Source organism: Peromyscus maniculatus, chromosome 15 (genome assembly GCF_049852395.1).
Source record: "Peromyscus maniculatus bairdii isolate BWxNUB_F1_BW_parent chromosome 15, HU_Pman_BW_mat_3.1, whole genome shotgun sequence".
In the NCBI taxonomy this organism is placed as follows: domain Eukaryota; kingdom Metazoa; phylum Chordata; class Mammalia; order Rodentia; family Cricetidae; genus Peromyscus; species Peromyscus maniculatus.
In genome coordinates this window covers 32253804-32278255 of record NC_134866.1, presented here as the reverse complement: position 1 = coordinate 32278255, position 24452 = coordinate 32253804, and the positions used below count along the sequence as shown (strand labels likewise).

Genomic DNA, 24452 nt, shown 5'->3' with positions numbered 1-24452 from the left:
CCCTACACATTTACAGGCATTAATCTTTATGATCCTATTTACAGTTGCTCCTCATGTGCCTGTTTCGCTGAAATTGAAGGACATCAATTCAACAGTTGTGATACTTTTCTGGCATTTACCAGGAAATTTTGCCAAGATTAATCTCTTATGTCAAATTGAAATTCGTAAAACTAATTCAGAACAAGAAGTGGTATGTAAAATTCTCCTATAAACTTTCCTTTTTGGTTATTATGAATGATAATAATACTTTATTATATATATAATATATTTATTAATAATGATAATAATAAATAATAATCCCAGTTTCAAAAATACTTAAAGCAAACTGACACATAGGAACTCTCAAAATATTTGTTACAGAGATGCACTAAATCAGCAAAGACCTTCCATACAAATGTAATGGCAACATTGTAATTTGCCTTTGAAACAATTATAAAACTGGACAGCCAAGACCATAAGTTCAACTTTTTGCTGTTCTGAACGTTCTCAGGCTGAGTGTATAATACCGGTATAGAGCTGGTATGCAGTAAGTTTTGTGATTAAGAATTAGCCTTTGTCTGTAGCCTTTGACTAACTGGCACCAGAGAGTAGAAGGGAATTTTCAATTATTAAGTGCATCAGTGGAAGCAGGTTGTAATTGGTAATTATAAGTCAAAACAGGACTTTTTTTTAAATACATTTAAAATAATTCGATTGACTTATACTGTACCCTTTTGTAATTTGTGGCAACTCTGAAGTAAATGGTTCTGTAGTTGAACATTAATTTGGAAATTCACTGGTTTCTGTAAAAGCATTCAGAAGTGCACAGTGTGACCTGAAAAGCCACTTTGTAACAAGCAGCTGAGAGTTCTGAGATTTTCCTGGCACACTCATCCTCAAATTTGTGTAAAATTGCTTCATTTTAATGTTACTTGTTTCAATTGAATTTTTTTTTTTTTGTCTATTTCCTACATGTTCAGTACCATCCTAGAGGCTTTAGGTGACTTAGGCACACGGCTAAACCATCCCATTTGCCTCCAGGATGATTTCCAGTATCTGTGGAATAATGTATTTAATCCTCAAGTTCATCCCTTATACCAAAGTGGGTTAAAGTTTAATGGTCACTAGTTATTAACTGATTACCAGTACAATGCCTGTATAATTTAACTGACCGTTATTATTTAGATTTAATAATTAGATTAAAAATGCATCCCAGTATTTTATTGACTACTCTATGTGTTAGGTCCTGAGATAAATCCTTTCTCCAGAGACTGGCATTTAGACAAAAGCCAACCTTGTCTCGGGATTTAAGAAGATAGTTCCTCCTTCTAAAAGGGGTCATTCTCTTTATCTCTGGCAGGAGGGACATATGGCTCCTCCATTAACCTAGGGCTGTGGTGCCTGTTAGCATATCAAAGTCTGTGAGCTGAGCGGGTCTCTAGACTCACTCAGTCCCTACTCATAATATCTGTTACAGCGTCATCCTGGGTGGCATGCCCCACCCCCTACCCTAAGCCTCTCTAGCCCCTGAGCTTCCCTTCCTTTCCCCCAGCTTCTCTTATTCCTAGATAACACAGTCATTTTGGCTGCATGCTCTCTTGGCTCCCACGTGCTCTCTTTGTTCCCTCTCTCTGCTCTTCCTCTCCCAAGCCCCATGTCCAGGCTACTCAGTCTGGCAGTGCTCCCCCCATAGCTACAGTAAAAACCTCCTCAACCATACATACCCAGGAGCAGTCATGAACTCCTTTTCATTCACTATGGAACATAATTGTATGGACAAAGTATTTCATAAGAATTAAAATACCATGAACTGGACTGTTCTAGTTGCAAACTGGTGTGGCATGTGTGGATTAGGTTACAAGTGTAGATGGGTTTTTTACCAAAAAGTATAACGTGTATGGGCATATTATGTATTCATACACACATGACATATACATATAAGCACCCATATTTATTTACTTGTCTTCAAATAGCGGAATGCCACACTCAAAGGAGCCGAGGATTCCACTTATCTTATGGCTGTGGACAAATTAAATCCATATACTACATACACTTTCCGGGTGCGTTGTTCTGCTGAAACTTTCTGGAAATGGAGCAAGTGGAGCAATGGAAAGCGGCATTTAACCACAGAAGCCAGTAAGTTAAGGGATGTGGTTAATTACTAATGGGGAGATGGACGGCTGCAAGATAGGGAGACGCCCGGGGACAGTCGCGCGGCCAGGAGAGCGACTTGGACCCGTTTTCTAGGCCTTTGTCTTCTGTAGAAGCTGGGAGCTTAGCTTCATTTAGCACTTCTCTGTTGCTTCACTTTATAAACGGAAGCCACATGTTAGGGATAATTCTAGCTACCCTAGAGTGAAGTTCCAGGCACCCCTATGTTAGTCACTGATCCCGTCCACTGCCTTGAGGTTTATGTCTTCAAATTCTGACTTGTAAATCTCTTCCCTAGTTCCTTCAAGGGCACCGGATACTTGGAGAGAGTGGAGCTCTGATGGAAAAAACTTAATTATCTATTGGAAGGTAAATATCTTTTGTTGCCTTAGGTGCTTAAATTTTTTTTATTTATTTTTTTATTTATTTACATAAATGCTTAATGTACAAGTGGTAGCTTGGTTTTTGTGAATACTTTACATTTTACTTGCTCATGTCGTATTGAGCTGTACTGACAAATGGTCCATGGAACACAAAGCCACTGAAATGTGTACAAGGAGCTGAGGCTTCCCAGACAGGCTAAGTTTGCCATCTCCCAACCCCATGTTTCTAGTCATTCCTGATTCCCCAGGCACTGAAAGAGAGGGTCTTGCCTCAGTCGTGAGCACCCTACGTTGATTTTATGAGGCCCATACCACCGTCACCGTGTGTGTGTGTGTGTGTGTGTGTGTGTGTGTGTGTGTGTGTGTGTGTGGAGTTCAGAGGAAAACTTGTGGGGATTGGTTCTTCTGCCTTGTGGCTCTGTAGCTAGAGCTTTCCTGCCTTGCCCACAGTCAGGACAAATCTCTGTCACCCGCCAGTCCCACAGCCGCTCAGACCCAACCAAGTAAACACAGAGACTTATATTGCTTATAAACTGTATGGCCGTGGCAGGCTTCTTGCTAACTGTTCCCATAGCTTAAATTAATCCATTTCCATAAATCTATACCTTGCCATGTGGCTGGTGGCTTACCGGTGTCTTCACATGCAGCTGGTCATGGCGGCGCCTGGCAGTGTCTCTCTGCCTCAGCCTTCTGCTTCCCAGAATTCTCCTCTCTCCTTGTCCCACCTACTTCCTGCCTGGCCACTGGCCAATCAGTGTTTTATTTATTGACCAATCAGAGCAATTTGACATACAGACCATCCCACAGCATGGCTCCCAGGGATTGAACTTAGATCTTCAGGCTTGGCGGCAAGCCCCCTTACCTGCTGAGCCCTCTTGCCAGCTCTTCTTTCGATTTTTGTGTATTTCCTAGGGTTCTTGTAACAGTCACATTATACGTAAAAGGAGAAAAGAATTCATAGGCTAGAACACCATGCCATGCTGCCTTGTTTCCTCTAGTAGGTCAGTCCTTCAGGCCACGTCTTACATTTTTGCTTCTGGAAATTATAAAAATAAACAGTTTTATATTATTTTATGTTTAAATTACTGTGAACTTTTAATACTTAACAGCAAGTGTGGCTCTTTTTTAGTATTTCATGCCTTTTTTTTTTTTTTACCATAATCTCAGTGGATTTTAAAATTTGAATTTGACACTACTGATGGCTTCCTAGTCTCTTGTCACTCTTTATTGGGAACTGAGCCCCAGTTTAGTCCTGATGACCTCGCCCAGGCCTTGTGACTTTTGCAGGTTTGAGTGACAGAATTTGTTTTTGTTTTTATTCTGTTTTCCCTAGCCTTTACCCATGAGTGAAGCTAATGGGAAAATACTTTCCTACAATGTGTCGTGTTCATCAAATGAGGAGACGCGGTCCCTTTCTGAGATCCTGGATCCTCAACACAGAGCCGAGATACGGCTTGACAGACACGACTACATCATCAGTGTGGTGGCAAGAAACTCTGCTGGCCCATCACCGCCTTCTAAGATAGCTAGTACGGAAATCCCAAATGGTGAGCGCTTGGGGGAGCTCACGGGAGCAGATGGAAATGGGACCATTGGGGTGGCTTGTTCTCTCTTGGTGCCAGCTTTCCTCACAGAACCTGCTCTTCCCATGCTCTTCGCATTTTTATGCATATGGAGGACCAAGTACGTGAGTGTCTGCCGCTCACTGAGAGATACAGTCAGCAGTAATTTTTGTTTTGTTTTGAGACAAGATTTTCGCCATGTGGTTCAGGCTAGCCTCGAACGCACTAGATAACCAGGCTGGACGTGGAACAGGCAGTCTCCTGCCTCAGCCTCCTGGGTGACCTCAGTATTGGCTTGAAGCCTATAAATTCGTAAAGATGATAATTGCTTTGTCATAGAGTAACGGAAAGTTCCAGTTGAGGATTGTAGTGTTAGGAAGAAATACTTTGACTGTTTGGTCAAAGACCATTTAAACATATCTTTCCAAGACTTAAGAGTTTCTGTAGTCAGTGTGTTTTTGCAGCCTGCCGGGCAGGGGAAAGGAACTTGTTTTAATTGGCAGCTTTGTGGTAAATTGATAATTTTTTTCCTTGTGTGTTTTTTGTTGTTGTCATTGTTTATAATTTTCTTTATAGGCAAGGTCTTGTAGAGACCAGGCTGGCCTGGAACTTGCTATGTAGCTAAGGATGACTTTGAACTCCTGATTCTCCAGCCTCCAAACCCAGTATAGAAATTCTTCATATTGATAAGAAAGTTTCTAAAGGCTAAGTTAGATCATTAACCAGGGTTTTGAAAACCACAAATCCACATAATGTAATCTTAAGGTTTTTTTTGGTGTTTTCTTCTAAACTGCACACAGTGACTTGCCACGTGCCTTCTCAGCTCCTTCGTGGACTTTTTTATAGTATATATTAAGTGCACAAAGTAGTGTGTTCGAACTTGCTATTTTCACACATACATATACAACATACTTGGATCGTCTTTGCCCTCTGGTGACCTTCACTAATTCCCCACCTCCCCCACCTGCTAGCCTTCCCCTCCCCCTCAAAGCTGGACAACTTTCTGAGTCACCAGTAAATGGCCACGACCACCTCTTCTTCCAGTTACTTCCTGCATTCTTTCCCTGTCCTTCCCCAGTATGGGGACAGCTTTTTATGAGTCCACTCTGGCAGAAGGAAAAACAGTCTGGTCAGGTCCTCCAAGTGTCTCTCAGGGCTTGGTTGAGGTGGTTTCTTGGTACTGACCTGGTTCATTGATTTGTCCTCGGCAGTGACCACAGAGAATTATGAAGCAGGAGTGTATAGCAGGGTTCTTTCAAAGACTTGGCCACAGCACAGCCCTAAACCTAGGCAATGGGTGGTGTGGCATGTGCAGGGAAGCAGGGGTCAGAGCAAGGTGTCCAGTGATCCCTCATTTGGCCCTGGTCCTTTTGCGGACTGAGTTGTGGTGTGTCCTTTTGAGTTACTGTGTTGACTCTGACGGGAGCATTCTGATCCTATATCAGAATGTAGGATCTGCATGTCCTTGAGAAGGTGGTTGGTAGGATCGAACTGGTGTCAGTTCTCACAGTTAACATCCGGCGGCCCACAGCTCTCACTCCCAGAATCAGAGGCTACACAGCCTCAGCTCACATTCACATTGTGGCTTTGTAATCACATTGAGCCAGAAAGCTGTCCTACATCCAAACCCTCCTATATTCTAAACCAGAGGCTCATCTTGTGTCCAGAAGTAGCTGCTTTATGAACACACATTCATTTGGAAAACCTTCCTTTTTATGGCTTCTTTTTAAACCAAACCCTTACATATAGATTAGTTGGAGAGGTCATTATTTTTTTCATGTCCCTGTGGGACACTCCCCCCCCCCCCCCCCCCCCCCGCCCTCCATACTGTGCTGTTCCCCATCCTGGTCCCTCACACTTCACCTCCATCCTCCTTTGTCCCTTAGGCCCAGGTTGAGCAGAAAGGAAACTAAACTTCCCCCGGCCACAGTGCCTGCCCTCACTCCCGAGTGTGTGCACACACACACCCCCACTCCCCTAGTATCTCACGGTCTCTGGAAAATGCCTCTGCCCACACTGGTCCTCTCACCTCACGGGCTTTGCTCCATCAGCCATTTCCACTTTGCACTTCCCCTAGATAGTCCCCTGGGGCCAGCGTTTGGGGTAGGATGCAGGAGTCCTGGACCGCAGATGCTCAGCTCATCCATTTCTGGGTGCTCTGTCTGCATGCTCTGTGTGACTCCTTTTCCCATAGGCTCTGCTCATGATGGATGTTGAGAGCAAGCGTTAATTGTCCCCTGGCCCTTCCCCAGCCTCCTGCCTCCTTCTCTCACCCCACATGGTCATGCTGTGGTCCTCATCCCGGTGCTAGCCCCGGGATGATTCTAGAAGCTCTTCTGTTCTCTCCCCAGCTTCTGAGTAATTTATTTTCTGGATAAAGCTAAACGCTGTAGTCATTCCAGTAAGGTTAACACTGCAACACTTCTTTGCTAAACGTTGACATCTAGCTCAACTACTATTTTAGAATTTGTGTACACTGAGATAATTTTTATGACTACTGTCCAGTTTTCTTGAGGCTTGCCTTCTGGTATTTCTTGGGACTGACAATAAAATGTCCTTCTCTTCTCGCTGAAGATGACATCATAGTAGAGCAAGCCGTTGGCATGGGAAAGAGGATCTTCCTCTCGTGGCATCACGACCCCAACATGACCTGTGACTACGTCATTAAATGGTGCAACTCATCTCGTTCTGAGCCCTGCCTCATGGACTGGATAAAGGTCCCTTCAAACAGCACTGAGACTGTAATAGAATCTGGTAAGAAGAATTCATGGCTCTCTGAGACCTTCAAGGGGGGTTTGGAAAAGCCACACAGATGTGACTAGATGTATGACATTCTAGAGGTATGCCCGGCTTTAATTTGATGTGGCATGTGTGTGGAAAAGACGCCCTCTTGGAGCTGGGTTTTCCTTGTCCAGGAATTGACTCTGATAGGTCATCAGAGCACCATAGATTTTTCGTTTGGGGAATTGTGGGTTTTGTTTTTTGAGGTAGGGCCTCAAACCCAGAGATCGCCTGCTGCTGCTTCTGCTGAAACTAAAAGTGTGTGTGCCCCACCACGCCCAGCTCTGGAAGTGTTCTCCATAGCGTTGTTTGTAATCTGAAAATTACAGATAAGTAGCAGATAAGGGAATCAAGGGTGGTACGTTGATAAAAATAGACTTCAGTCGGAGTGACAGTTACGTCAGATGTGAAACGACATGAGAAAACACTTCCGAACAAAGAGGACGGCATAGTCGGTGCCCCTCTGCCTTAGTTTGTCCAGGACCTAGGCCGTTGGACAGCCTCGCCGACACCGCCAACACTTCCGTAAGATGGAGGCAGAGGGCGACTGGGATGAGCCTGGAGTAGTTTCAGCTCTGTCACTGAGCACCTCACTGCCGGTGAGCCTGGTCATGTAAGCCACCCTTGATAGGGGCAGCCTGAGAAGCGTGGCACCCCGGGAGGCTTGGATCCCCCAGACTAGCCCTGCTTCTCCTTTGGAAGCAGAGACTCCCTCCCTGCATTGCCCCCATGCCTTCTGCTGAACCAGCGTGTGCCTACACCTGTGGGGTTTTCCAGACCTAGTGGGTCCGTCGGTCATGATGCTGCTGGAGACATCAGCTCCTGGTCCTTCCTCATGTGTTGGTGAAGCAAGCTGGAGAGTAATGGGTCGTGGTGGTCTTCTGAGTTACTTCCTGTCTCCTCTAGCCACCCCTCCGCCTCTCCATCCTTCTCATCCCTACACCTGCCCTTCATTCCTCTCATGTGGGGCTGAGGTGACTGAGCCTCTGGTCTCTCCCTCCTGGGATTCGGGAATAAATGGGGTGCGCTGGGAAGGGGGCAGTGGAGGCAGTGTTTCTGGGAGAACAAGTTGTGGCTGAGATCCCTTAGGATGGGGAGAAGCCGCTGTGGTTAAGTGCCACTGTGTGTGAGCCGGGTCTCTGTGGTGGATGGGAAGACAGAAGCACAGAGTACTTGGGAGAGCGCTCTGGGTCACACAGTTAGAGTGCAGTGGTGCCAGAATTCAAATGCAGAACTAGCCGGGCGATGGTGGCGCACGCCTTTAATCCCAGCACTTGGGAGGCAGAGCCAGGTGGATCTCTGTGAGTTCGAGGCCAGCCTGGTCTACAGAGCGAGATCCAGGAAAGGTGCAAAGCTGCACAGAGAAACCCTGTCTCGAAAAACCAAAAAAACAAAAACCAAAAACAAATGCAGAGCAACTTAGAGCTTCAAAAGGCCAGGACTCTTGACTTTTATTACCTGCCTGCTGAGCTTCTGGGCGGAACGCTTCTCTCGTTCTTCTCTTCTGCGGTTTCCTCTCCTTCAGCTCTTGTTTATGATACCTGTAACACCCACCAGGCCCCTTTAGGTGACACACTCTATTTGGTATTGATAATATGTCATTTTAACATAAAATGAGGCATGGGTTTCTATGCAGTATACAGTCGTACCCTCAAGTACACCTTTCCCGCAGTGAAGAAAGGCACAAGATGGAATGCACTTGGCGGAGCTGAACTTTCCATCAATATTTACTTAGTACTTGGAAGCACGTAGCAAGCACTTTAGGAAAAACAGTGATGGGAGAAAAATTAAATAGAGACAGAACCGCAGTTCTCCCTTAGAGCATGGAGTTTTGAGGTGGTCGACCGCCCCGCTGTGACCTGTGGAGTCTAGGTGATCTTTGGGCATGTGGTTTAAAGGACTGCTGTATTAAGCACACTGAAGTGATTGGTCCACACAGGAACTAATACCTCCTGCCTTGTTCGACGTTATTAAGGCATTGTCTTCAAGATGAGCCTCTTTACTGCTTTTCACCGTCCTGTCCTCTTCAGAGCTCGCTTTGAATGGCTTTTTCTCATCTTCGTGGACTTGATTAGTGTTTCACCTAAGACCCCACACTTCTCACGAGAGAACCGTGGCTACTCTTGTCCTGTTTCTTTCCCATGCTTGCCACCTCCTCCATGTTGGGAACGTGGCCCTGTGCATTTCTGTGTTTCTCACGTCACACACGTTTTGTTGAGGTGTGTAACTGATGAGACGTTAAAAGGTGCTTCATGAGTTGAAGAAAGAGAAGCAACTAGAAGGGGGTGGGGGGTGGACCCAAGTGTGAGGATGAACGTGTGAGGATGCCATGATGACTCACTTTGTGTGCTAACCTAAAATATTAATTGAAAAACAAAACAAAACAAAACCCAAAGATAGTTCCTGTGTGTCTTGCTCAGTGAGTGTTACGAAGAGAAACAAACTCCAAGGCCTGGTTCCTTTGTCCCCAAAACTTTGAGCTAGAGTGGAGTTTTTAGTGCTCTGGGATGAGGGGAGAGATGTCTTTTCTTACACACAAGAAAGCAAAGGCATTTATTAATGCACAGAGAACTGGCCGGATGGCCTCTGGGAAGCTGGAACAAGATGTCAGCCTCAGTCACCTTTTTTTTCTCTTGCGAGAAATGTCATCCCATGATCTTGAAGCTTTTCATTGTTGTAGAAGTAACGGTGTTCAAGTTTTGCTTAATACTCCTAAATTTTTACCAATTTTATTTTTTTAAAAAAGTACCAGTGTGTTTTTATAATAAATCTGTTTGCAGTTACATTTGGAAATTTTAGCATGTTATAAATTTTAATGCTTCTAAACTGAATATTCCTACTTACCTACATAGACTTATGAAGGTTCACTGATTTTGTTCATCCTACAGATCAATTTCAGTCAGGAGTAAGATATAATTTTTACCTCTATGGGTGCACTGATCAGGGATATCAATTGCTGCGGTCTATAATTGGATATATAGAAGAATTAGGTAAGTTAAATGGGTAAGTTACTAAAAGTTTGGCTAAGATGAGAAATTATAAATGGGCAAATAGCGAGAGTTAATCCCCCAAATATATTGAATTTAGTTGTTTAGATCAAAAAAGATAAAATTATTTCTATCACAAATTTAGATTTTTTTTATCATGTATTCCCTACCTGCTTGTTTATTTCAGTTTCAGTATTGACATTGAGAAAGGTAAATCATGGCTGTCAAAACCACGTGATTTGTGTTTACCGAAGCTTAAACTTGGAAATGTATGCAGGACTTAACAGAGAGGAGACTATGCATGAAGTCTGTTTGAGTGGTCACTTAAAGATGGGGCCCAGGTTGTCCCTTGGATGTGTGTGTCGTGTGTCAGGGCTGCGATTCCTTCCTGAGCTCCGCTGAGTGTTAGTGTTAGAAGTGTGGTTCCATGGCCTGCGGAGTTGACGATTGAGTAACGAATACCGTTTAATGCCGAGGCTGGGAAGGTTAGGTGTTGCTGAAGCCGGACATCTCAAACGCCGCGACTGCCCCACCCTTCAGCAAGTGACCTCTTGTTTTGACAGCCCCCATCGCTGCGCCCAATTTTACCGTGGAAGATACATCTGCAGACTCGATATTAGTGAAGTGGGAGGACGTCCCCGTGGAAGAGCTCCGGGGCTTCTTGAGAGGGTATTTATTTTACTTCCAGAAAGGGGAGAGAGAGACGCCTAAGACGAGGAGTTTCGAGACAGGTGAGTTCCGTGCTGCGCTGGTTATGGGGCTAAAATGTATATAAAGAAAAAAGACTTTGACTAGCCGTAAAATAAAGGAAAGAAAAGGCTGATGCATAGCTAAGTAATAGTTTCCAAAACTATCTGAAAAGGTGTACGATAAATAGCATGTAAATCTTTAAAAGTCAAAATTACGTATTTTTGAATCCTTTCATTGTAAGTCCCACAGAATGGTGACCATTTCTTGCTAGTGTTGCATTATCTATACCAGAGCATATTACTCATTTTTTAGTGTGATTTTACATTTGATAACAAAAGAGGCAACAACAAACAAACAAAAACCATTAAAAAAAAAAAGAATGGTTTCTGAGCCCCAATTATAATCAGGAATCAAAATGGTGGCAGACTTCCCTGTCAACAGACACTAGACGGTACCACAGCAATGTCCTCAAAATACCGAGCCACTGTTATTTTCTTTTTTCTTTTTTTTGGTTTTTTGAGACAGGGTTTCTCTGTGTAGCTTTGCGCCTTTCCTGGAACTCACTTGGTAGCCCAGGCTGGCCTCGAACTCACAGAGATCCGCCTGCCTCTGCCTCCCAAGTGCTGGGATTAAAGGCGTGCGCCACCACCGCCCGGCTCAGCCACTGTTATTTTCAGCCTCAAAGTCTGCACTCTGCCTCTCTGCTGGTCAGTAGCAGAATAGAAAGAAGATTTTCTAGACTTGCAAAGGCTGTGAGTGTTTCCTTCCCCTGTCCTGCCTTTCTCTGGAATCTGCTAGAAGGGAGAAGACCCCGCTTCTAGTGTGGAAAAGAAGTGAGGAACACCCAGAAAGGAACTGGAGAGTGGGGTAGAGTAGGTGGAGAGTCCAGCATGAGCCAGGGTCCAGAAAGGAGCTGGAGAATGGGGTAGGGTAGGTGGAGAGTCCAGCATGAGCCTGGGTAGCTAGAGAAGCAGCCCCCATTGGAAGGAAGCGGGGGAACGGGGGGTGGGGGTGGGTGGGTTGTTTCCATATGTGGAGAATGTACTGAGCTTCCACTGAAGCATATGAGAAGAACTGAGAACTTAGTACATAGAAATTTTAAGAAAATTGAGCAAAAGAGGGCGGAAAGCAATTACAATAGGAAAACAAGAATGCAAATATACCAAGTCGCTTTAAAATAAAAAAAATCAGTGACTAATCTTCATGTGGTCATAGCCACGTGAGCACTGAATTCACCCACCCGGTGTGGTGATGCCACTCTGTGAATGTGGTGGGGGAGGGGTAAGGGGAGTCTAAAGGAGTTAAATCCTCATCCACCCTTTTTGAACACAAATAGACCAAGAGCTGGTAAACTCTTCCAGAAAGGATACCTGATTTCTAAGTGGTTGTAGAGGCAATGGAGGGACCAGGAGGAAACCGATTCGTTTTGCCTCTCGCTGTGTATTACTGCTTGGTTCTTTAAACTCCCATCCTGCATTACTTTGGTTGAGACTTTCACGAATAAAACAGTCAAACGATCTCCACCCTTCCCTTTGAAGTGACCCAAAGGCATCCTCACAGCATCTTCTTTTTGAGAATTCCCACCACGTGGGTCCTTTCCTAAGAAGGGCTGAGGTCATGTCCACTGCTCTTCCTTCACCTTTGCCCTGTCTAGCCTCTGCTGCTTCCGAAGGGTCTGTTTTGGGTGCCTTGGCATTTCAGGGCTTTTCTCTTAGTCACCGACAGGAAAATGACCTCTATGGATTGCCTGCCGTATGCCAGGCATTGTTCTCAAGAGTACGCCTGGAAACTTTGCCGGTCACTGGGGGCCAAGCCGTGCTGTTCCCTTGCAGAGTCAGAGAAGCCCGAGTTTAGAGTAATTTAGAAGGTGTGACAGGCAAGGCTAGAACCGAATGTGGCCCCAGAGCCTTGGCTGGGTGTGGCCAGCAGCCAGACTTGCTTTCCAAAGGGTGCCTGGCTGGATGTCCGAGTGTTTATAAAGTGACCTTAGAATGAGTGAGAATATTCTTCACTTTAGGTCATTCTGACATCAAGCTCAAGAATATCACTGACATATCCCAGAAGACGCTGAGGATCGCTGATCTTCAGGGTAAAACCAGTTACCACCTGGTCCTGCGAGCCTATACACATGGTGGCCTGGGTCCAGAGAAAAGCATGTTTGTGGTGACCAAGGAGAACTGTAAGTTCAACACTGCCCTAGAAACACCTTTGCCACTAAAGTGATAGTGTCTCTAGCATCTGGGGACTGCCCACAACCCTAAAATTATTTGCATTGCTACTTCATAACTATAATTTTGCTACTGTTATGAATCATAATGTAAATATTTTTTTTGGGGGGGACACAGAGGTTTGGCAAAGGGGTCACGACCCACAGGTTGAGAACCACTGCTCAAATTTTCACATTTTTATGTCAGAAAGAGGACAGGGTTGAAAGGCTATGAGAGGACTTTTTATTTTGTTTTCTTGTCAGTTATTTCAAATTACTTCCTGATGAGTATATAAGAAATTAATTAATTTCGGGGAGGCACCCAAAGATCTCCAGTCAAACCCAGGTTAAATATTTTCCCAAGCTAGTTTGATTTTAATATTTAGGGAAATGTGTAAGAAACATTCTTTAAGCGTTAGTAAAACGCCACACCTCTAAGTCTGAGGTGGGGCAGTAGACAAGGAATAGCCCTTGCTGCCCCTCACCATGACAGACAGAGCTTCGGCTCAGCTCCAGTCTTCCCCTCTACCAGGATGGAGTTCGTGTCCAGGTCTGAAGTACAGAGCCATGAGGCTGTGGGGCACTGAAGCAGTGTTTCCGTGGGAGATGATTTCGCCCCCTCCAAGACAACTTGGCAATGTCTGGTGTTTTATTTTTGACTGTAACTGGAGTGCTATGGGCATCTCATGGTTAGAGACCAGGATGTGGCTAAGCCTCCTACAGACACAGGACAGCCCTTCCCACCCACCCCTCCTCACACCAGAAACATCTGGCCTACATGTCGCCAGTGGCAGGGTCGAGCAATTCTACTCAACAGAACATTTCAGTGTCCCTGGGTCACTTAGATTTTTTTTTTTGTCTCTTTGAATAATAAATTTAAGTGTATTCTAATTTAAGTTGATTCTATACTCAGTACCTCCAGTGGTGATTTTCAATATTTATAACTATTTCTTTGCAGCGGTGGGATTAATTATCGCCATCCTCATCCCAGTGGCCGTGGCTGTCATTGTTGGGGTGGTAACAAGCATCCTTTGCTATCGGAAGCGAGAATGGTAATGGTACCTCTGTATTCAACTGTCTGTTTGCCAGCCTCATTATTCAGTCATGCTATGCAAATTGATCAGATATGCTCTATTTACTCAGACCGTTGACTTCAATATCAAGTAAGAATATGGCATCCTATTGGAAATAGTTAAGAACTCCTGGAGTAGAAGGGTACATCCCTCCTGCCATCTTTACTAATAATTTGTGGTAATGGCGGATTTGCTTCAAAGATATTTTCACACATAAATTGGCAATGGCTATTTGCAGGATTAGATGGAATTTAATGATTAAGATCGCACAGGTCCCGATGACCCATTCATTTACTTACGATGTATGAACGCCCCTTCCACGAGAAAGGGCTCATTATGGCTGTGAATAAAGCAAGCCTGGACTTTAGAGTTTCACAGCACCGTGAGAGAAGGGCCAGGAAAGCATGGGCATGTGTACACACGTGCTTCCAGAGTGTGAGTGGACACCCAGCAAGAGAGGAACAGGGAGCCTGGGAAGGAAGAGGCGAGCAGGAAGGCTGCCTTGTGGGAGAGCCCTGAAGGGTAACAAGAGGAGAAAGACCATTCTGGAGAGAGTGGTTTCAGTGAGGCTCTGAAGCTGGGGCACTGGATGATTGGCTGACGTGGGAGAGAGGTACCGGAGGGAGGCTGAAACCGACGAGCCCAGAGGAGAGCAGTGTGCACCGAGCTGGCTGCCAGGAGCTGTCCTCACTGGGATGGGACAAAAGGCTGTAGTCAGCACAGAATGGGCTTCACTTTCTTTAACATGCCATTGTTGGTGACAGAGAGAATGTGTCCTGACAGTCCTGGCTTCGAAACGAAAACAGTAATACTTGCAAACAGAAGAACCTATTTTGGCAACTAATTCCAACTTTAAAACAAAATGTCAGCTTAAAAAAAAAAAAAAGATGCCTGGAAGCTAGAACATTCAGACTCCTGTCAACATAGTCACTGTTCTTCAGGAATTCCAAATAATGGAGTCCTTAGCAGTTCTGAGTATAAAAATACAGGGTGTTGAGAAAAACCTCATTTTCCCTGATGTTGAATTTTCATCTGACATTTGTAGCGTTTTTATTTTCTTTAGCTCAGCAGGCCCTGTCCTTGCCACTCAAGGCTGCCACCTTTAGTACTTTCTGTTATTTGTTTTTAACCTGGTATGGGCGACTCATGGCCAGCCTGGGCTACCTGAGTCTCTACCTCCAAAAACAAACAAACAAATACAAACAACAACAACAACAAAAAATGAAAATAGAATTAATGTTTTTTAAATGTAAGCACTCACTACGCTTGCCCATCTTAGTTGAGCATGCCAGTCCAGACCCTGTGATGAGCAGAGGACTGCTTGTGCACACAGGTCCCTTGAGTAACCGACCTTCTCAATCCAGCTTGCAGTGAGACTTTGGCAGTGTTTCATGGGAGGCATGATCGTGGCCATCACTGTAAATTACTTTCATTTTCCTGAGCCAAATAAGGCCTTGTAGTGGTGGTCCCAGGCGTGCATACTGGAGTCCCATGCCGGAACCTCTAGCGAATGGCCCCATGGTAAAGAGCTTGTCTGTGTCTCAGATGCTCGTGGACATTGTCACCAAAAAAATCTCCAGCCAAGCCAAAAGACCTCTTCACTGTGTTACGTGATCGATGTGTGATAGTTATTAATCGAATTCACTCTTTCTTTGAAGGATTAAGGAAACGTTCTACCCCGATATTCCCAACCCAGAAAACTGTAAAGCGTTGCAGTTTCAGAAGAGCATCTGCGAGGTAAGCTTTCCTTCCATGTGCTTGTCTTTGAGGACAAAAGGGCTCCTTCCTCCTCTGTCTTCTGGGAGGAGCCTGTGATGTGTAGGTGTGAGCCTAAGAAAAAAGCATGGAGAAGGTAGCAAGCTTTACCATCTGTTGAATGTTCAGAGTTCTTCATCTTCAGTGTTTACGCCATGCTTTTTTTTTTCTTTCTGCTATGAATAGTAAAGAAAATTTTGATGTAGAGGGGAAAAAAAGTGACCTTGCTCTTCATGTGAACTCTAGAGCTGCAGAAACCAATGTTTATAAACAGATGTGAAAGGGAAAAAAAGTAAAATGTAAGTCTTTCTCTAAGGAGGCTCACTGGAGCATGCAGGATTGTCTTAACCACTGTTCCCAATTTATTTCCAGGGGAGCAACGCTCTTAAAACATTGGAAATGAATCCCTGTACCCCAAATAATGTCGAAGTTCTGGAATCCCGATCAATCGTTCCTAAAATAGAAGATACAGAAATCATCTCCCCAGTGGCAGAGCGTCCCGGGGAAGGCTCCGAGGCAGACCCTGAGAACCACGTGGTTGTGTCTTACTGCCCACCCATCATCGAGGAGGAAATAGCAAACCCCACAGCAGATGAAGCGGGAGGGACTTCCCAGGTCGTGTACATTGATGTTCAATCCATGTATCAGCCTCAAGCCAAACCAGAGGAGGAACAGGACGTTGACCCCGGGGTGGTGGCAGGCTATAAGCCACAGATGCGCCTCCCCATTAACCCTGCCGTGGAGGACCCAACAGCAGAAGATGAGGCAGATAAGGCCGCAGGTTACAGACCTCAGGCCAATGTGAATACGTGGAATTTGGTCTCTCCAGATTCCCCGAGGTCCACGGACAGCAACAGTGAAATTGTCTCTTTTGGAAGTCCGTGCTCCATCAATTCCAGGCAATTTTTGATTCCTCCTAAAGATGAAGACTCTCCTAAATCTAACGGAGGAGGGTGGTCCTTTACAAACTTTTTCCAGAACAAACCAAACGACTAAACTAGTCACCCTTCGTCACTTCAGTCCGCCATCTCAAGCTCTCACTGCTGGTGTCCCGGCAGTAGCCGGGGCATTCCTGGAGGGACCCTGCAAATGTTGACAGTCAGGGACCGTCACTCTGGGCAAGTGACACTGCAAGTGTTACTGAGCTTTTAATGTGTCCTAAAGCCAAAACACAGTGACTCAGAAACCTCAGCCACGGAAACTTAAGATTTGAAGCTGTTTTTGATTGAGCCAAAGAATCCTCCAGAAGGATTTCACGACTAACTCTGCCTAGTACATATATGCAAAACAAGTCTCACAACCGTCTGCTGTTAATGGTTTTTCTCTTCTTTGTATGTTATGGAATTCCAAGTGGATTTACGGGCAAGGAAGAAAAATGTACAAGTCAAAGTAATGTTAGTGTGCCTGACATTTACTGCGGTCTAGAGGAAAACCAAGCACAGATTTTAAAACTTTTATGATGTCTCCATCCACAGCATTTACAAAAGTGAAAACTTAGTTTTTAACGTAGCAGTAGCGATCTGGTGTTCTGTTGGATAGAGTGTGCTGATGTCTGTGCCTATCTGGTATTCCAGTTGATGGAGCGCGCTGATTTCTCTGCCTACTGTATAATGGTTGTCAAACAGTTGTCTCAGGGGTACAAACTTGGAAAAACAAGTGTGACACTGACCAGCCCGAATCAGAATCACATTGTCCTGCTTTAGTGGGGTGTGAAGACCTCTCTCCTATCACGTAGCTTGCACGCTAGCTTACGTTCTGCGGCCCATTGTCCTAATGTTGGGAATTTCTAGAACTCTATCCAAATTTTCTCTGTTTTTGTTTTGTGTTACAGTGTCTGCTTTGTAGGAGCAAATTCAACATTACTCACAAGTATATAATTGTAATGAGTTACTATGTAAGATGACTACTAAGAATAGCTACTAGTGTATGCTGGCGCCAAGCTCTGCTAAGGCTCAGTTCCCTGAGAAGGTATGCCATTAAGCCTGACCAATAGCTGATGATGATCTTTGGGGCCTCTCAGTAGCTTTCTCCACTGCTCGTGAGTCACAGCCCCTCCATCCTCAGCAACTGGTGGTCCAGGCTCTCAGACCCAATCTTCAAATCCATAAGCTTAAACCTAAAGGGGGATTATTTCTCCCCAGAGCAGCTAGTAGAGGATGATTTTAATAGAAGTCCTAAAACTTATGGAATTGGTGGGGAGTGGCCTGTGGTGGTTCTGTAAGCCGTGAAGAGCTGGGTCCTGAGCACAGCACCCTCCATCTACCCTGGTTTCTCAGCAATGTGGACAGTGACTGTGGTTCTAGGAAAAGCAGAGTAAAACCCTAAAATTTAGGTTGTGTATTTGCTCTGCCTTTGGATTGTCAAATTACGTGACAGTTTGAAACCCCTGAATAGAAAGCCTTTGTTTTGTTTCATCTGAAGTCCCCCAAATTTTGCAGATAATGGATTGTTTTTTTTTTTAAGTTCATGTTTAATCTTAATTTTTCCTTTTTTTTTTTCCTTTTTAATGTACCTCTGGCTGTCTGAGTTCACTGCGTAGACCAGGCTGCCCTCAAACTCACAAGAGATCCACCTGCCTCTGCTTCCTGAGCGCTGGGATTAAAGGCATGCACCACCATGCCGGGCTTCATATTTTATCTTTTTAAAAGTCATGTGGGGAAAAAAAAATTGCAGGGTGACAAGGGACAAAAATCTAATAGTCAATGCATGGTCCTGTTTTTAACCTTAGGATTCAACTACATTTTGGATATGATGGTTTGTGAATGAAATTCAATTAGTTATGCATTTATATAGTATATAGAAGGTAGATAATAACTCTTAGAAATTCTCAGTAACGAAAAATACTCCAAACTAGAAGCACCTCCAAAGAGTTTAATTTGTCTTCCTTGTGCCCTCTCTGGCTCCTTCTCGACCCTCCAGGCAGCCACTCTGAGCTCCTGTTGCCATCCTCGCCCTGATGCATCTTGTTACGGCTTCTGCTCTGCTTGCCCTCGGCTCGTGCCTCCTTCCCCGCCGCAGCTTATCAGTTTCATATTCCATCTAACGAGGGCGAGTGTCTGTGGAGGTAGTCACTTATCATCCTGAACGACATTATCCCGAGAACACAAGGAAAGGCCAGGGGAAATGGGCTCATCCTGTCATCCATGCCCCTTTCCTGTGGGCGTCTAGAGTGAAGGGCGTTAGAATCCTGCTCATGTCACCCTGCTTCTGAATCCCATTCTCAAGAACCACTGGGCTAGGAGAAGCGGGGTACCCGTGGATTGTTTTAGGAAAATGTGTCTGGGTGCTGTCTTTCCATCCCTGTGTGGTAGGTATGGTTACCACTGCAGTTCCTCCTGAGTTGTGCAGGCAGGAGACTAAACAGAGAACAGGGGGGACAGGGACACGCAGGACATGTTGTCACCCTTCTGTCCGCCTGTTTCACTCAGATTTCCGTGTGAGCAGTGGAGACTTGGGGGGCCGGGGGGCGGTCTCATCATACTCGTGAGTGGCCATTTTAACCCATAGTTAATTTAAAGGTATTCTCAAACACTTAACTAGGCTTTTGGCATGAGGGCTGTGAGTCGTGTGCCACATTGATTCGCACATCTGTCCCTTCTGGATCCCCCCCCCCCCCAGTTGTTGAACCTGTGCTGTCCTGGATTGGAGATGGCAGTCCCGCGCATCTGCAATGTTGAGCTGTGTTTCTGCGCCCTGTGTGATAGAGGGGCTTTTGTTCCTGCTGCTGGCAACAGAAGCAGCTATTCATCGGAAAACTCGAGGGAGGAAGTGTCAGCCTCATTTTCCACATTAGCATTGCTTTCATGGCTCCTGGGACTTGAAGGATTGCATTCAGAGCACCCAGTGCCATCGTCGTACCCAGAAATGGTAGAAAGTCCCATTCTTTTAGACCTTCCTGCAAACTCAGGTCTTGTTTAGAAATGTCTCCTGTCCCAGGAATACTGTCTGTATTTATCAAAATATCACAGTCCTTTCTGTGTTAAATGTAATTTAGTGAAAGGCTAGAGAATTTTCCCTCCCCATGGGAATTCACGATCAATGTCGTGGTATTTTTCAATTAAAGGACTTCTTAATATGTCAGTATGCAGAAAGTATTATCTCAAAGTTTCTTACTGTTCAAGCACTTCATCTGGTGAAACTTGTTTGTTTGCACTTAAGGTAGTTTTTGCTTTTTCTCATTTCAAACTGTGTTAGAATTAGTGAAAGGACTTTGAAAGTGTAATCCTTGGCTTCCCAAGTGAAATATGGGGGGAGGGTCATTAGCTGCTAATGCCTGGCACACAGTGGAAGCTCAGTGGCTGTATTGCTGGAATTCCTTTCCACTGTTACAAATTCAGCAGAACTGTCTGGAAGGATGATCAAGATTAAGATGTAGCTTGCATCTATCTGAAAGATTTGAATATACCATGGAAGCGGCCCCACAGTTTGAGGAAAAACTGAGAGGACTCACCAGACAGTTCATCAGACACTGTCAGCGTACTTTTTTAACTGTGTAGAGCTTGCTTTTATGTGAAGAGTACTCCATTTGGAGACGTGTTTGTACCAATCTAGCATATGTTATGGGGAGCGATGCATGTGAGCTTAAGTGATTCATAGCAGAACTTACTCTCTTTGTGAAATATTTTGAACTGATATTTTCTGCTGAAACAGTTTCATACTGTCATATCTGTCTTCCCTCTCATATCCAGAACCAAAAAAAAATTTACAGAAGGGGTGGGGGGTGGGGTGAAGTGTGGCCAAACTTATAGGACATTGATCTTTTAGATATAACCCTAGAATATCCTTCAAATTCATTTAGCTTGAATCATGATTCTGCCCCAGTACGATTCATGCTGTTTAAACCTCTCAGTTTACCAGGGTCGTTAGATTTTTTTTTAACTCCTTTTCAATTACTGCTTTTATCTCGATAACTGCATGATCATGTTCATACTGATTATATTACAGATGAATTATTTCTAAATGTAGGCATAAAGGATGGAGAATGACATTTGGCTGAGTAATACCAAGTTTTGTTTCATCTTGTTAGAGTTTCTGGGGCTGTTATTTGCTCTAGAATATCCACATGTTTCTAATTATGATATTAGATTATGACTGGATCCCATTGTTTTTAACCAGAGTAGTACCTGTTCTCCCTGCATTATGAATGATAATTTTTGTCCAAGGTGTAAATAGAATTTGCTTAAGTTAAATTCTAACTGTGGTATACTTTTATTATAAATAAACCATAACTGATTGCACATTAACTAAATATAAATCCATAATAATTTTTATTACTTTTTGGTTGCTAGAACTGAATACCTTAAAAATGAAAAAAATGCTGAGAAAAAAATGACAATGAAATTAATGTTTATTACATTCATATGTAATATGTCTTTAAGGTCACCTTTGTACTACTAGTCAATCAGAACTGTAAAAGTAAGTATTACAGACTTTTTGCTGTACTTATGCCTAAAATATTGGGTATGTCTAATTTGCTGGCTACTTAAATTTATTCTATTTCCTTATGTGCACTTTTATTTTTAATTATTCCATTTTAAATGGGCAGTTTCAACTTCTGAACTCACTTCCAGATATTCCAGTAGCATATCCTCAAATATCAAAATATTTTTAGGTGATAATCCTGTCTTCCTTAAGTCACGGGCAGCTTAGTACTTTGGTAGGTAGTTGTAGGACAGAATGCTGAATAATAGTTTTCAGATGATAGTCTCCCTGTTTGAACCAAATATTGTCATGCATCTTCTCCTAGTAGGTCAATTATTAACCCCTGGTTCCTTCTATTTAATTTTCCTGCCAATATATTATTTAAGAACATATGAAATACCACGGTAAAGCGTTGAAGCAAAAAACCCTGTTCAGCTCTTTGTGGTGGGTTAGGTATTATGGGATACCCTGAGACAGAGCAGCTGCTGAAATATATTTCCATTCAGAGCTGCTATGAAAGGATTGTTCTGGATAGAAAGACAGATATCCTGAGTCTGAGATGGTTCCAACTTACGGGTGTATTCAAAGGTAAAATAAGCCGTCTAAAATTACTCAGTGTTCCTAGTAAGATGTTTTCAAAATGATTTTTTTTTTTTACCAAATCTTCCATTAGCTGATCATAAGCCATTATCTCTGTAACACTAAGAAATTGCCATTTTTTCCTTTCAGATTTGCATTACAGTGCGTTACTGTTTACAAAATACACATACTGTGAACAGATATAAGTTTTTGTCTTGTATAAGGTAGAATGAATGTTTTTTTAAGATGGTGTTGTGTTAAATATTTTTAGGTTTTTATAAGTAGTAACTGTTTACTAACTTTTGTTTGATCAGGTGTGTGTATGTGTAGCCGAGAGAAGATAGACATTGCGGTCTCCATAATTACCCCTTTTCATTTTCTGTCAAGTTACCACTACAGACATTTTTGTGTTAACACAAATCATCGGTTATGATGTGCAATACCTAAAATCATGTTTAATCCTATAAGGAGTCTTTTACAAATGCATATACAGGAAGTAAACCAAATTGATATGTGTGTGACTCACTATGACTCACAGAATTCTGAGTTGAGTATGGAAAAAAACAGCACTCAAGGAGATTGATAACTGAAGTATTTCCAGTCTTGTGAAATTTTGAATATAAATTATGTTGCTGTTAGAATGGGAAATTTGAGCATTTTATATCATAATTTCCAGAGGTTAGCTTCCATGTCTTTTGGGAAACATGATTATCACAAGAACATAGAATATGTAAATAGCCTATTACTAAGACACTACAAATATAAAACTAGTATCGCTTGACTGTTAATTCTATAAAGATGTTACCTATGTCTGTTTTTAAAACATGCATGTATTTAACAATTTTATCATAGTATTGTCTTGGAAAGAAATAAATATATTTTCTTACATCTTACCCTGTGGTAGTAATGGACTTTATTGGTTTGGAGTCTTTTTCCTCATGTCTCAAAAATTTAGTAAAAATGGCTTTCACTTTTTTTTATTTTAATTTTTTTTTTGTTTTTTACTTTATCCCATAAAAATCACAGTGATGCTAAAGCAATCACAGAAACTTTAGCTGTGCTCTTGGTATTTGATGACATGCCTACGCTATTGACAGCACCTTCTACTTGCTCTATTAAATTAGTGTTAATATTTATAGAAGAAAAATCATTTAACAAGAGAACCTTATATTTTTAAATAAAATTAATTTTTAGAAAGTGGGAAGGTAGCATTAGCCAATAAGATCCTTGCCAGGCATGGTGGTACATGCACATTTAGTCTCAGCCAACACTAGGGAGGCAGAGACAGATGGATCTCTGAGTTCCAGGCCAGCCAGGGCTACATACTGTCTCAAAAAGGGGAGGGAGAGGGAGAGAGGGAGAGAGAGAAAAGTGCTGATTCTTAAAGCAAGGGTTTTAATTTACCATCTCCCAAGACAGCCAAATATTTCAGGAGTTTCTGGGAAGGCATTAAAATTTCAACTTACTGAATCTTGAAACACAGTCACTGACTTAGCGAAACTCTAGTCATTTTAAAGTATGCAGTGCCATGAGAGGCTTATAAAGGGAGAAATGAAGTTCTTTGTCCTGTGGAGCTAGCTCAGACTCACCACGAGCAACAGCCAGAGGATGAATGGGCCTGACTTGAGCCTGTAAAAGTGCAAGTCAGTTGTAAATGAGTTGTGAAACACATGTTAATATTTAAGTGCTAGAAAAGCTCACACATATGCTCTGTACTTTGGGGAATTCTCAATGCAGAACTTGTTCCCAGAAGGTGAGTTCTGGAGCCAAAATGTATACCGCCATTACCTTCAGAAACTGAAAGGCTAAAGAGAAGAAGGATGTGCTTATTAGGAAAAAGAAACATAAGAGATGGATGAATAAATGGTAACGCATGATATCCAACATCACGGTACAGCGCTGGCTAGCAAACCTTGGTCCTTTACAAAGGAACTATAGAATTCATTTTAAATGACCTGTACATTTGACCCAGTTCCTTTCCCCATGAATGACCAGCAGTAAAACTGATTTCAAGACATTTAGTTTTTATAATCCAGGGAAATTGAGATAATGAGAGATGACTTGAACTGATTCAAAATTAAATTGGAGATGACTTTTATTCTTAGAAGATCAATCTCGGGTTGTGGGAATAAGAAAAGCATTGGGAAATGATTTTTGATAAGCTGTCAAATAGAAATAATGTTAGAATGAACGAAATCCCAGTGTATTCATCTTTCTGGTGGCTAAATGCTTGAAAGGGAGAAATAATTTTAAACTCCAGCTCAGATTGAAACCATCTGTCCCTTTATGGCTCCGGCCAGCCTGTCACCCACTGCAGACGTGTGTCAGTGTGCCAGGCAGCCTGAGAGGAAGGCATCACTGGACTCTCTCTCTTCCTCTCCATCACCTCACCCCCTCAAAGAACTGATGGTACCGACACGTGGAGGCTGAGGAAGCAGTATTGAGAGTAGAATGCTTGCCCTCAACTCTGCTTGCCCAGTCACAGTGCAGACAGCTTTCATACCCCATCAGAAGGGAACCAAGGGAGGTCGGAGAGATGGCTCAGTGGTTAAGAGCACTGACTGTTCTTCCAGAGGGCCTGGGTTCAATTCCCAGCACCCATATGACAGCTTAGAACTGTCAGTAACTCCAGTTCCAGAGTAACTCACACAGACAGGCAAAACACCAATGCACATCAAATAAAAGTATTTTTTTTTTTTTAAAGCCGGGCAGTGGTGGGGGCAGGGTACATCTTTAATCCCAGCATTTGGGAGGCAGAAGTAGGCAGATTTCATTCAGTTTAAGGCTAGCCTAGTCTACAAAGTGGGTTCCAGGACAACCAGTACTGTTACACAGAGAAACCCTGTCTAGGAAAAAAATTTTAAAAAGAAAGAAAAGAAGAGGAG

At 43.3% G+C, this 24452-nt stretch overlaps 1 protein-coding gene across 5 annotated transcripts in view; it reads left to right on the top strand.

Annotated features, from left to right (window-relative positions):
- Positions 1 to 22460, top strand: part of Lifr (LIF receptor subunit alpha) — a 69421-nt gene extending 46961 nt beyond the window's left edge. For all 5 annotated transcript variants that reach the window (XM_042261460.2, XM_042261459.2, XM_076551824.1 and 2 more), the window contains exons 10-20: positions 45 to 190; positions 1953 to 2115; positions 2429 to 2499; positions 3847 to 4060; positions 6650 to 6829; positions 9745 to 9846; positions 10407 to 10574; positions 12551 to 12712; positions 13698 to 13791; positions 15471 to 15549; positions 15940 to 22460. In XM_042261460.2, coding sequence (XP_042117394.2) covers positions 45 to 190; positions 1953 to 2115; positions 2429 to 2499; positions 3847 to 4060; positions 6650 to 6829; positions 9745 to 9846; positions 10407 to 10574; positions 12551 to 12712; positions 13698 to 13791; positions 15471 to 15549; positions 15940 to 16563 — 2003 coding nt within the window. In that variant the 3' untranslated portion in view covers positions 16564 to 22460. The remainder of the gene's footprint in view (positions 1 to 44; positions 191 to 1952; positions 2116 to 2428; positions 2500 to 3846; positions 4061 to 6649; positions 6830 to 9744; positions 9847 to 10406; positions 10575 to 12550; positions 12713 to 13697; positions 13792 to 15470; positions 15550 to 15939) is intronic.
- The last annotated feature ends 1992 nt before the right edge of the window (positions 22461 to 24452 follow it).